At 53.3% G+C, this 11,363-nt stretch overlaps 6 protein-coding genes across 6 annotated transcripts; 3 read left to right on the top strand and 3 right to left on the bottom strand.

The window, feature by feature from the left end:
• Nucleotides 1-905: 905 nt before the first annotated feature.
• J4E86_010240 (uncharacterized protein) lies at nt 906-1,637 on the top strand (the record flags this gene model as incomplete). The annotated part of the gene is made up of 1 exon (XM_051450739.1): nt 906-1,637. The coding sequence occupies one exon, from the start codon at nt 906-908 to the stop codon at nt 1,635-1,637; it is 732 nt and encodes a 243-aa protein (XP_051298254.1).
• Nucleotides 1,638-2,255: 618 nt separating this feature from the next.
• J4E86_010239 (uncharacterized protein) lies at nt 2,256-3,894 on the top strand (the record flags this gene model as incomplete). Its single annotated transcript, XM_051450738.1, has 2 exons — nt 2,256-2,526; nt 2,591-3,894. The coding sequence occupies 2 exons, from the start codon at nt 2,256-2,258 to the stop codon at nt 3,892-3,894; spliced, it is 1,575 nt and encodes a 524-aa protein (XP_051298253.1).
• Nucleotides 3,895-4,345: 451 nt separating this feature from the next.
• J4E86_010238 (uncharacterized protein) lies at nt 4,346-4,842 on the bottom strand (the record flags this gene model as incomplete). The annotated part of the gene is made up of 2 exons (XM_051450737.1): nt 4,346-4,369; nt 4,405-4,842. 2 exons carry the CDS (start codon nt 4,840-4,842, stop codon nt 4,346-4,348), a joined length of 462 nt encoding a protein of 153 aa, XP_051298252.1.
• A 151-nt stretch (nt 4,843-4,993) lies between these two features.
• On the bottom strand, nt 4,994-5,820 carry J4E86_010237 (uncharacterized protein; the record flags this gene model as incomplete). The annotated part of the gene is made up of 2 exons (XM_051450736.1): nt 4,994-5,034; nt 5,214-5,820. 2 exons carry the CDS (start codon nt 5,818-5,820, stop codon nt 4,994-4,996), a joined length of 648 nt encoding a protein of 215 aa, XP_051298251.1.
• A 347-nt stretch (nt 5,821-6,167) lies between these two features.
• Nucleotides 6,168-8,333, bottom strand: J4E86_010236 (uncharacterized protein; the record flags this gene model as incomplete). Its single annotated transcript, XM_051450735.1, has 1 exon — nt 6,168-8,333. One exon carries the CDS (start codon nt 8,331-8,333, stop codon nt 6,168-6,170), a length of 2,166 nt encoding a protein of 721 aa, XP_051298250.1.
• A 605-nt stretch (nt 8,334-8,938) lies between these two features.
• J4E86_010235 (uncharacterized protein) lies at nt 8,939-10,734 on the top strand (the record flags this gene model as incomplete). Its single annotated transcript, XM_051450734.1, has 4 exons — nt 8,939-9,032; nt 9,094-9,513; nt 9,566-9,722; nt 9,777-10,734. The coding sequence occupies 4 exons, from the start codon at nt 8,939-8,941 to the stop codon at nt 10,732-10,734; spliced, it is 1,629 nt and encodes a 542-aa protein (XP_051298249.1).
• Between the last annotated feature and the right edge of the window lie 629 nt (nt 10,735-11,363).

Below are 11,363 nucleotides of genomic sequence, written 5' to 3'. Positions count from 1 at the left end.
CAGCTACCACACACAGAAGATTAGGTACGCAATCCTGCCCTCTATACATTGAAACCGCTTTCCACTCGCTTCGCTTACTAACCCACGTCCTCTCCTCTACATAGCTGTCTCCTCAACCATGTCCAACTGCACCTTCGCCACGCGCGTTTTCGACGCCTTCGTGGCACACATGATTACGGCCGTTTTGGCCATTGCGCTGCTCCGCTGGGCCCGTTGGGCGGGGTATGAGATGCCGTGGGAGAGGCGAGAGAGGAGGGAGGAGTTGGCGGCGTTTGAGCGCCGTATTAACGGTATTATTGATCGGTATGTTTAGTGCGGATATCGATATATGTAGTTGGTTTCTTTTTTCCTTTGTTCGTCTTTCTTTTCCAATATACCTTCCTCTATTATGTTTCTCTATCAACTTCGTTATCTAGGAAATATTTTAAGGGCCTTGTCCCCCACCTCCCCGCGGTTAGGCCTGGGGCCACTCCCGGTGATGAGAGGGAGTGGTACGGACGGGGGCATTCTTATTCATCGTTGGAAGAGGCTGCGCTTGGAGACGTTTTCGAGAGCGCTGCTCGTTACAGCTTACACCTCACTCCCGGTTTGCCGAAGACGTCCAGAATTCGCTGTCCACAACTCGATCTACGAAGGCGATGTATACCTCAACTTCAACTAAGCCACTCGTATCAGCTTCGCGCATTCGACATGTCGTCTCCAGGCACCATGATGGTCAAGAGGACTTCCTCCTCGCGAGGTCATGTCGTCTTGACAACGGGGTTTGGTACTCGCCCACTCTTCGCTGAACGAGGCGACCCTGAACCGTGGTTCTACCAGCGCACTCTCGGCAGACGCACAACATCCCTCTTTCACCTCTTCAGTCTCACTTCAAACTCCCTCGATCATACCTGGACATCGCCATCATGCCGGTTTTCGATCTAGGTCGTCTAGGTCGCTTCCAGATATCTTATCTTCCGCCATCAGACATATCGCAAGGAGATCACCAAGACATACCCTCAGGCCCGCCGCCTGAGTACACGGACATCGCTGAAAGCGAGATCAAGTACCTCTGTCCATCGCAAGCACAGCCACCAGAATGCAAGACCGAACAGATCCGTCGCTTTCTCATCGAAATCGTTGCAATAACCTTCAACGCGGACTTCGACTCGCTAAACGCAGCCTTGTACAACATCCCCGTATCAGACAACACAAACACAATACTCTGCGACTCTGAGCGCGCAGACCTGGTAGCTCAATCCGATCTTGTACGCAAGGTGCACAGGCACTTCCTCCACAACACCAAGACACATATATCACAACGAGACGAGAGAGCCATCTGCTCCACCATAACCCTTCCCGTCGCAGCCCTCCGAGCCTATCACTATAGTACATTTTCGCATTTCACTGTATTCCCGCACTTCACTCTAGACATGATAGGGTGGTACGGCGAAGAAACGCGACATCCATCTGGCACACGCTGGACAAGCACGCTCCCCGGACACTGGGATATCAATTCTCTGGGGTATTACGATCAAGAACAAGTTATGTTCTGCATGAGATCGCTTTTCCATGTCATCGAGGACATTGCTCCGAACGACAAGGTGCACGACGTGCTAAGGGAAGCATGGGACACTTGTCGGCGACGCGGTGGGTAGCCGATGGATACGCTGCTGGGCGACTCAAAGATATGCTGGCCCTTGAGGAAGGGGTACCATCATATGGGGGATGCGTTGAGGGATATGCCGCTATTGGGGCCTTGGGTTGTCGTTGGGGAGGAGTGAGTCAGTGCAATAGTGTATCACACTTCGTTTGCACCATGGGAGTAGTCTTTGCGAACGGCATGTAAAACAATAAACACCTTTGTTAGCACCAGACATGTCTCGCCTTCATCCTGCGACTGCCGAGTCCCGAAGGAGTGTTGCGGTGTGGAGAGTTTGGTAAGGGTGGGTCACGGGAGGCGATCGACGCATTGTGGCTCGGCCCCCAGCCACAATGCAGAATGACATCATGTTGGCTGTACCTGCAGCAACCAACACCACAATTTGACCGCAAACCTGCTGTCTAGCCCCGTGCGAAACGCGGCAAGCGTGTTTCCACTATTGCCAGCTCGCCATCTTTTCCGGCCCGTCCGCCTCTTCTCTTCTCCTCGGTCCTCTGCATTTCTTTGTATTCCCTTTAGTCTGTCGCTTCGACTCTAATTTCCCTATACGCGACGACCACGCGAGCGCCCCTTGGTCCTCAGCCCCTGCCACCACAACAACAACACCACCAAGATGGTGCACCAACGCGCATCCCAGCGGGCTCTCCTGCTGAGCGCGACACTCGGCCTCGCCAATGCATTCGCGCTGCCAGAGCCGACAGCTGTCCCCGCCAAGGTCGAGGTGCGCGCGCCTGTTGTGACTCCCGCGGCGATCCGGTTCGTAGGGCGGCACAGCTACGTGGAGAAGAGGAACATCATCGACGACATCAAGAGCGGCGTGGATAACTACGCAGCCTCGATAGGCAGCGTGCTGGGAACAGACCTGCCCAGCTTCTTCACAGAGGGTAAGCAAACGCCTGCATGGCAAGCTTCGCACTAGTAAGGCTTGTGCTGACTCTTTTTCTCTAGGCATCCCCGGCTGGTTCGAAGGCCTCCCCACCGGCAAGGAAGTCCTGTCCAGCCTCGGCATCGGCGACGACGACTTGGCTGCGAAGCCCACTGAAGTTCTCAACATCCCTCCCTACGCCAACTGGACCGACCAGGGCTGGAATGTGCGCTTCCACGGCAATGTGTACAAGTTCCCGGATATCAGCCAGGACAAGGTCGACGACCTGGCCAACGTCTTCCTCATCGACACCAGCGTCGCCGAGCTGCCCGACAACCAGAAGGAGCAGGCACGCAACCTGACGCGCTCCATCTTCATCGTCCAGCAAGGCGACGTCAATGTCTCCATGTCGCTCGAGCCCGCGCCCATGCAGGGCGGCGACGGCGAGCCCGGCGGCGGCAACTCCATCGAAGCCCCCGGCGGCGTCCAGAACCTCACCCTCCCCTACGAGACGACCGAACTCGGCGACTTCGACGTCTTCGTCCCCATCCAATCCAACGGCCTGATCCCCGGCAACGAAACCAACAACGTCCAGCGCCTCAACGTCTACACCAACGGCACCAACAGCGGCAACGCCACCGCCTTCCTCGTCCCCTCCGAAGGCATAACCTTCATCTCCGACATCGACGACATCCTGCGCGTAACCAAGATCTACGACCCCAAAGAAGGCCTCCTAAACTCCTTCGCCCGCCCCTTCACCCCCTGGATGAACATGCCCGATATCTACGCAAACTGGTCCCGCACCCTGCCCAACAACACACACTTCCACTACCTAACCACGACCCCCGAGCAAGCGACCCGTCTGTACATGGACTTCATCTACAAGACCTACCCCGGCGGCTCCTTCGACACCCGGCCCCTCAACTTCTCAGACATCTCCGCCACGCTGTCCATCCGCAAATTCCTCCTCACAAAAGTTTTTGAAACTTTCCCCACGCGCAAATTCGTTCTCGTGGCCGATACTTCGAACAGTGATGTCATGAAAGCGTATCCCGAACTCGCTCACGACTATCCCAACCAAGTCCAATGCATTTTCCTGCGTAATACCTCGGCTACGGATTCAGACATGTGGTTCCCGTACAACACCGAGGGTTTCAAGGGATTGAACAACAGGAGTTATATGTTCTTCCGTGAGCCAAATGACCTTGCGGGACTGGATATTGTTAATGGGCAGTGTCTGAACGAGTCGATACCTCAGAACGTTACTTTCTCGCGTCAAGCGGAGATTCTGGGGATTCATGGGGATAGTGCGGGTGGCAAGCTGCAGAGCGGTGCGACGATTAGTTTTGTTGTGGCGCTGTTTGCGGCTGTTGCGCTGAGTTTGTAGGGGGTGATGCATGATTCAAGAGCATGAGTACATACGAAGCATGGTGTTGTTGGATTTTGATTCAAATAATTTGGGTTTTGGGCATAGCGGCATGGTCCGCGTTGGTTTTGGATTTCTACTGTGCATAGCTTTTTTTCTGTTGTTCATACAATTATAAGATTGTTACGCTTGACTTCTATCTTCTATATCCATGCATCGCAACACGCTACTAAAACTCAAGCAGGACAGAAACCAAACTTAATCACGACAATGATTCGTGACGATGAACCGCAAATGTTTTAACGCCAGCATCGCACCCTCCCCTCCCTCCTTCCCAACACGACAATAACAACCACCCACAAAGCCCGCAAAAACCCTCTGATCTTACCTCCATCGACAATCATCACTCCACCTGAACATGCGCTGTTTATGGAACCAGCATATCTTCCTCTCCAGATCATCTCGCGGGTGATCAAGCATCCGGCGAGTACCAACCCTACACCTCGGTAGTTTGCCGTCTCTCATAGCTACAGGAGGCCCGTTCTTCCGGTGTTCAGTGCTCATACGACGTGCGTTCTTCTTCTGCTTGAGTTTGCCATGAGCCTTGTGGGTGCGCACGTATTGGAGGGGGTTGTTGTAAGTAGCTAGATCGAGTGCGTCGATTGTGTCTGGGATGGGAGGGCTTGGATAGGTGGAAAGTGCGGAGGTGCGTCGGCGTAGGCCGTTGGGTGGCCATGTGAGCTGGGTGCGCTCATCGGTGATTCCTTTGCCTTTGTAGTCAGTCAGATCAAGTGCGTCGATTGTGTCTGAGACGGTCGGGCCGGGATAGGCGGAAAGTGCAGAGGCGCGTCGGCGGAGGCCGTTGGGGTGAACATTTGTATCGTAGACTGGCTTTGCGAACTTCCAACTGTGGGTAGCCAGAAATTTGTCCACTGAATTCGAGGCTTTGGTATAAAAGCGGAAAGTCATTTTGAGCCTTCTTGGAAGATGCGTTAAATGGTGGATCTGGTTTCTGCAAGCTATTGGGCACTGTTGGGTGTATTTCATGGTCTGGCAAAGGCCTTCTTAAAGACATCGGTTTGGCTAGAAAGCTGGCATTGATACATTGCGACTGATGTTTCTAGAAGTCTCGTAGCTTCTCTTGGGAGTTGTGAGAGACATCTGTGGTATAGAAGCGAGACATTCATGCATAACTGTATTGTCTTACTCTGAGTGCTTCCCCCGCTCGCAGTTCTCGCATTAGCCACCCACGTACAATTTATGGTACTTCCTTGGGAAACCAACACGACTGACTAGAATTACTCAACGCGAAGTCACACCACATGCTTCTTCCTACTGACAATCCTCCTCCTTCTTGTCTTCACCCTTCCTACTCTTATGGAACTTGCACACCTTGTTCTTCACATCATCTCCCGGCCGATCCAACTTGCGATGGGTGCCATACTTGCACAGCGGCTTCTTGTTGTGTCTTTTAGCTGCCATTTCAGCGTTGATCTCCTTTGTTGGCTTCTCTTCCTCTTCCTCTTCCTCGTTTTTGAGTTCTGGACGATGACGGTCTTTGTGGTTCTCGTTGTTCTTGTTAACGGACCCGGCAAGGCTGCGAAACCCGAGGGAAGCAAGCAAGGTGGCCCATATAGACTTGTTGGGTGCAACGGGATCTGGTGTCAAGGGGTCTGGTGTTACGATATCTGGTGTCACGGGATCTGGTGTCATGAGATCCGCTGGTTCACTTTCCTCCGGTACGGTTGAACCGAGAGGAGTAGGCTGGGTAGGCAGGGACTTTTCGAATTCATGCAGTACGGGGCTGCTTGTATCAACGCTGAATTTGCGAGTTCTCACCTGAGCAGGCTCATCTTGATTGCCATCTTCGTCATCGCTTAGACAGCTGGCAGAACGCTTGGTCGAGAGCTTCGCTGGAGAGTCGTATCTGCCATGTTGTAGACCCATGATCTTGGCTATGTTCTGAGATTGGTGGTTGTTGCGGTACGGTGATGCGTGCGTGAAAGATACACTGAACAATAGATCTACCCTCTGTTTTCTGTTGAGCGGCGGAGTACTTAATGTATACTTGAGCAAACATCGCTCAAAGACATGGGATGAACAAGGAAGTGATTGCGAATGGAGCGTTGCACCAGGTGCTTCTATATGTCTCCCGGGTTCTCATCACGTTCGATGTTATTCTGGTACTACCACATTATCCTCCTGAGTGCGAACAACATAAAGAGCAACCCCATCAGAGATACCTGTACCACAATCAATGCCACTACCTTTGAGAAAACGACCAAACAACCATCTCACTCCATCCCTCCCTCCTCAAACCGCCGCGCAACCTCCAAAACCCCCGCATCCAACCTCGACCCCCCCAAAAACGTCACACTAAACGGCAACACCCCCTCATCCCCCTCCTTCCCACTCAACTCCTCAACCGGATACATCCCCGCCGGCACAGCCACACCACAAAGATCCAACACATTCCCACAATGCGTAAACTCACCCAGAATACTATTCTTCTTAATCGGATCAGCGAGCACCTCGTCTATGCGCCAGTGCGTAGGCGTAGTCGGAACAACGACAACATCAACACCAGATGCGGAATATGCGAAGACCTTTTCTGCTTGGCGGGTGTAAAGGGCTTGGGCTTGCAGGTCGCGATACGCGTCTACGGCTGAACTCTTCCGCGCGACAACGGCGTCCATGAGTTGAGCTGTTACGGGGTGGAGGGCTGAGCGGTTTTTCTCGAGGAAGTTGTCTGGAAGCGAGGCGAAGCGTTCAGAAACGAATGTGCCGTCGTAGAGTAGTTGACCGGCTTTTTGGAAGGGTGACCAGTCGATTGGTGTGAGGACGCCGCCGATGGCTTGTAGTCTCGATACGGTCTCGTTGAACATGCGACGGGCTGGTGGTGAGCAAATGGCAAGTGCTTCGGGCGGTGGAATTCCAAATTTGAACGTGCGTGATTGGGGGCCGATGCTGTTGATGTGGCGTTCGAAGCCCATCTCGGGTTTCGCGTACGGGTCGAGGTTGTCGCAGCCTTCTAGTATCTGCCATAGGGTTCGCGCGTCGGATACGGTCTTCGTGGAGAGCGCGATGCAGTCCAGCGATAGGCATGCTGGTGTGATGCCTCGGAAGGAGATGGTGCCTCGTGTGGGCTTGTATCCGACGATGCCGTTGAAACCAGCGGGTACTCTGCCTGATCCGGCTGTGTCTGTTGCCAGCGAGAAGGAGACGAGATTCGCCCCTACGGAGACTGTACTGCCGCTACTTGATCCGCCGCTGATGTAGTCTTTGTGGTATACTGAGTGTGGGATTCCGTATGGGCTGCGGCATCCTACTAGGCCGGTTGCGAGCTGGTCTAGATTGGCCTTTCCTATGAACAAGGCGCCTTGGGCGATGACTTTGTCGTATACTGGAGCGGAGGTTGAGGGTACGTGCGCAAGTGGTGGACATGCGGTCGTGGTGGGAAGACAAGCGATGTCGATGCTGTCTTTGACGCTGAAGGGGACGCCAAACAGGGGTGGAAGTGCATTTCGGTCGGGGTAAGTCGATGCTAACTTCCTTGCAGCGTCCAGAGCTGCTTCGCGCGGTTGTAAGTGTATCCAGACTGCAGGGTCTATCTTCTTGTATGCTTCAATCTTCTCGTAGATCGCCTCAACAACGGTAATGGGTGACAGCCCCTTCTTGTACGCTCGCTGTAAAGCAGATACCGTGATGTCTCCATCAAAAATCGGTGGTGTCTGAGGAGGCGTCGAGTTGGCGGTATTCGTTTGGCTTGACAATGGCGAAAGGGCATCTAGTAACGGCTGCAAACTACCGATGTATCCGAAGAGGCCCTGCGACCAATGTATCATATCCAGCGTCGACTTCTTGAAGCAAGCATCGTTATATCCACTAGTAGCTTCCTCGATACCACAGCATTCGAAACCGCGGTCATTCGCTTCTCGGATAGTAGTAGCAAAGCAACACTCTGTAGTGACACCAGAAACAATCAGATGTGTAATAGCTCTCGCTTTGAGCTGGTGCAGAATGGTCGTATTCCAGAACGAGCCCTTGCCAGGTTTATCGATGACAACCTCCCCAGGAATTGGCTTCAACTCATCGATGATATCGTGTCCATATTCTCCCCGCGTAAGCAGGCGGCCGAGCTCTCCCTTGTCGCCGATGACTAGTTTGTGCTGGGTGTTGCCAGGCGCAGCTTCTTGTCTGATCAATTTTGACGATGGACAGTCGGAGAGATCTGGTTTGTGGCCTTCCCGGGTGTGGAAGACAGTCATGCCGGCACTCCGACATGCTTCCAATAGCTTTTTCGTTGGCGTGATGGATGCTTGGACCGCTTCCAAGTTGCCGCCTTGGATTTCGCCGAAACCTTTGGTTAGTAGGAAGTCGCGTTGCATGTCGATTATGAGTAACGCGGTATGCTCCAGAGGAAAAGAGAACGCGTACGGTTTCGCGTCGAAAGAGAGCATCGTGCCATTGGGTGAGGTGTTTGCCATCGTTCGTGATAATGTGGTCATTCAAAGGGGCCGGCAGTTGGGAGGTTGTGTATGGGCAGACACGCTCAGGTAGGAAAACAACATATACAGAAAGCCGTCAGGGAACGACGACGCGCCATATCTACGTTCGATACCGACTCCATCGGATGAACGTGGGGACTCCAACGCGGGCCGCGAACGGAGTATGCAGCTGGCCTACGGGCCTACGGGTGGGATTTGGAGATGTCTTATCGGTATCGGATGACGCTAGTACCAGATCGGTCTAGCTCAGCTCGCGGATGAGCAATCTCCATCGTGCCCAGCGCCCAACGCTCCTTCATCCCGGTCGACACATCCAATTTGTGGCTAATACTTGCCTTGATAATGATGATGGACCATGTTCGTCTCGGCATGCACCCCGCCATGTCATCAGCGACTATCTCCGAGCCAGGAGCCGAAATGGTTATCAAGCTGGAGACTATCTTGATATAGGGATGCATGTAGCTGTCACGGCTCGAAGTCCAAGACTCTGGGATTTGATAAAGGTCGTATGCAGTTCTTTTGCATTCGACTTTTCCGACTTCACCGTACTGTCTTTAATGATGTCTGTGCTAAAGGCGAGACTTGCACCTCATCTTCATCTGAGAGTACCTTTCGAAAGCGGCAAGTATGGCTCGCGCTGGTCGAACAAAGGTATGTCTCTGGAAGATATTCGTGTGTGAAAGAATCAAGCTGATCGTCGCGTGAACACCAGACCTCGATCCAGTACCACCAGAACAGCGGACCTGGGGAGGTCTCGACTACTGGGCGTACTGGTGCTCAGACATGCTCGCACCTCCTCTGGCGTCTACCGTGAGCAGTGTCATGGCCCTAGGTTTCACGGCAAGAGAGACGATCCCAATCGTCTTCTTCGGCTTTGCCATTTGCAGCGTCGTCATCACCCTCACCGGCAAGATGGGTGCCACATACAACGTGTCCTTCCCCGTCATCATCCGGAGTGTCTTCGGCATGTATGGCTCGTTTCCGGCCATCTGCATTCGAGCTTTCGTCGCCATGATGTGGGCTGCGATCCTAACAGTCCAGGCGAGCAACTTCCTGCAACGCTGCCTTGAGGCGATCTGGCCGAGCTTCATTACCTTTCCGAATCATCTGCCGGAGAGCGCTGGGATAGACTGTAAGGCCCATTCTTCTTATATCATTCCGGGGTGTTACTTATAGTCTTACAGCGGCTGGATTGCTATGCCTGTTCTTGTACTGGTTCCTGCAGACTGCACTCGCCCTCATGCCAATCTCGAAATTACGCGTCCTCTTCTGGATCAAGGGTATCGTCGTGCCGCCAACGTTCTTCGCCCTCTTTCTTTGGGCCGTGATAGTGACGAAAGGGTGAGTGATCTCGCGATAGCCCGCAGCGATGAACGATGCTGACTCAAGATGCAGTGGCGGTCCGCTCATCAAAGGAAAGGTGGAGATCACTTCATCCTACATGAACACCACCTACTCAGTGCTCACCGGCCTCAACGCTGTCGTCGGGCTTTTCTCCTCTTTGGCGGTCAACATGCCTGATTTCGGCCGCTTCTCCAAAAACCAGCTCGCTGGCTACCATCAGTTTCTCGCCCTTCCCATCATCGGAACATTGGGAGCACTGACACCGATCTTCGTTACCGATGCCCACTCGTACCTGTGGGGCGAGTTCGAATGGTATATGCCAACCGTCATCGCGAAGTTTGACTCTCGAGCTGCAAAGTTCTTCGTATCCGCCAGCTTTCTCCTCGCGACAATCGGCAACCAGATCGCAGCGGATACCTACCCGTTCGCGAACGATGTCGCGGGCATGCTGCCGAAGTACATCAACATCTTCCGAGCTACGATCATTATTTCCGTCTTTTGCATTGTATCCACACCATGGAACATCATCAAGAACGCGTCGGGTCTGCTCTCGTTTCTGAGTGGCTACTCATGTCTCATGGGTCCCCTTGCAGGCACGATGGTCAGCGACTACTACCTCGTCAAGAAATGCAAACTCGATGTGGATCAGCTCTACACGCATCGCGGCATCTACTGGTACAATGGAGGCTGGAACTGGAGAGCATATGTGTCCTTCGTTGTAGGGTTCACTCCCCTTCTCCCCGGTTTCGCTAAGAGCATCGACAATAATCTGGACATCGGTAGCGCATGGAAGGTCTACACGTTTGCGTGGATCTTTGGGTTCTTCCTTTCGCTGTTTACGCACTACGTTGTATGTACATACATTTCGCCGGCGACAGGATCGTTGGTAGAATGCGCGGTGTACCCGCCGCAAAAGGGTGAGGAAGCCGCGCCGGTTCTCGAGGGGGAGGAATTATCGAATAAGGAAACTCTTGTGGCAAAGGAGAAGGAGATGGCTAATATGGCTTAATCAACATCGCGCCAAGTACTTCAGTTATGACCAATAATGATTCTTCTGCCTTCTACAGATGATGTCGCGAACGAGATGCGAAGCCCTCGTGTGCTTTTCTGTTTTAGTGATGCCGCTGATTAATTTCCGCTTGGTCCGTGCTTCCACAGGCTGTGCCGCCTCGGCTCTCTCTCGTCCAACCTTGGAATGTGCTCTTCATCCCCCAACCTCCCTGCCAGTGGACCTACTCAACGCGCATGGCACCCACGCCATCAGCGACAATCAATGAACTACTAGCTATGTTCAACACGCGCGAAGCAGGAACGGCAGTGTGATGCTCTGAATTCATGTAGAAGCAGCATCGTCAGCCATCTCGCGAAATCGTTACGCGTACGCATTCCAGGTATCGCGAATTCATCAACAACATACTGGAATCATCCGTCTGCTACCAAGACGGACATATATCGCGTGCTGAAATGCAAGCATGAACTTCGTGCCTGATGAGAACTCGCCGCCAAACTACCTCTTCCCGCGTGTAGCCAACATTCAGACTACGAAGCCCAAATCGCGGCGTCCATGCGATCCTTGCCGACGACGGAAGTCACGGTGCGAGATATCAGAAGGCGGCCCACCCTGTGTTCTTTGTCAAT

This window comes from Alternaria arbusti (assembly GCF_024043155.1).
Source record: "Alternaria arbusti strain BMP 1465 chromosome Unknown scaffold_20, whole genome shotgun sequence".
In the NCBI taxonomy this organism is placed as follows: domain Eukaryota; kingdom Fungi; phylum Ascomycota; class Dothideomycetes; order Pleosporales; family Pleosporaceae; genus Alternaria; species Alternaria arbusti.
The sequence above is the reverse complement of the archived record's forward strand: the minus strand, read 5'-3'. Positions and strand labels throughout refer to the sequence as shown.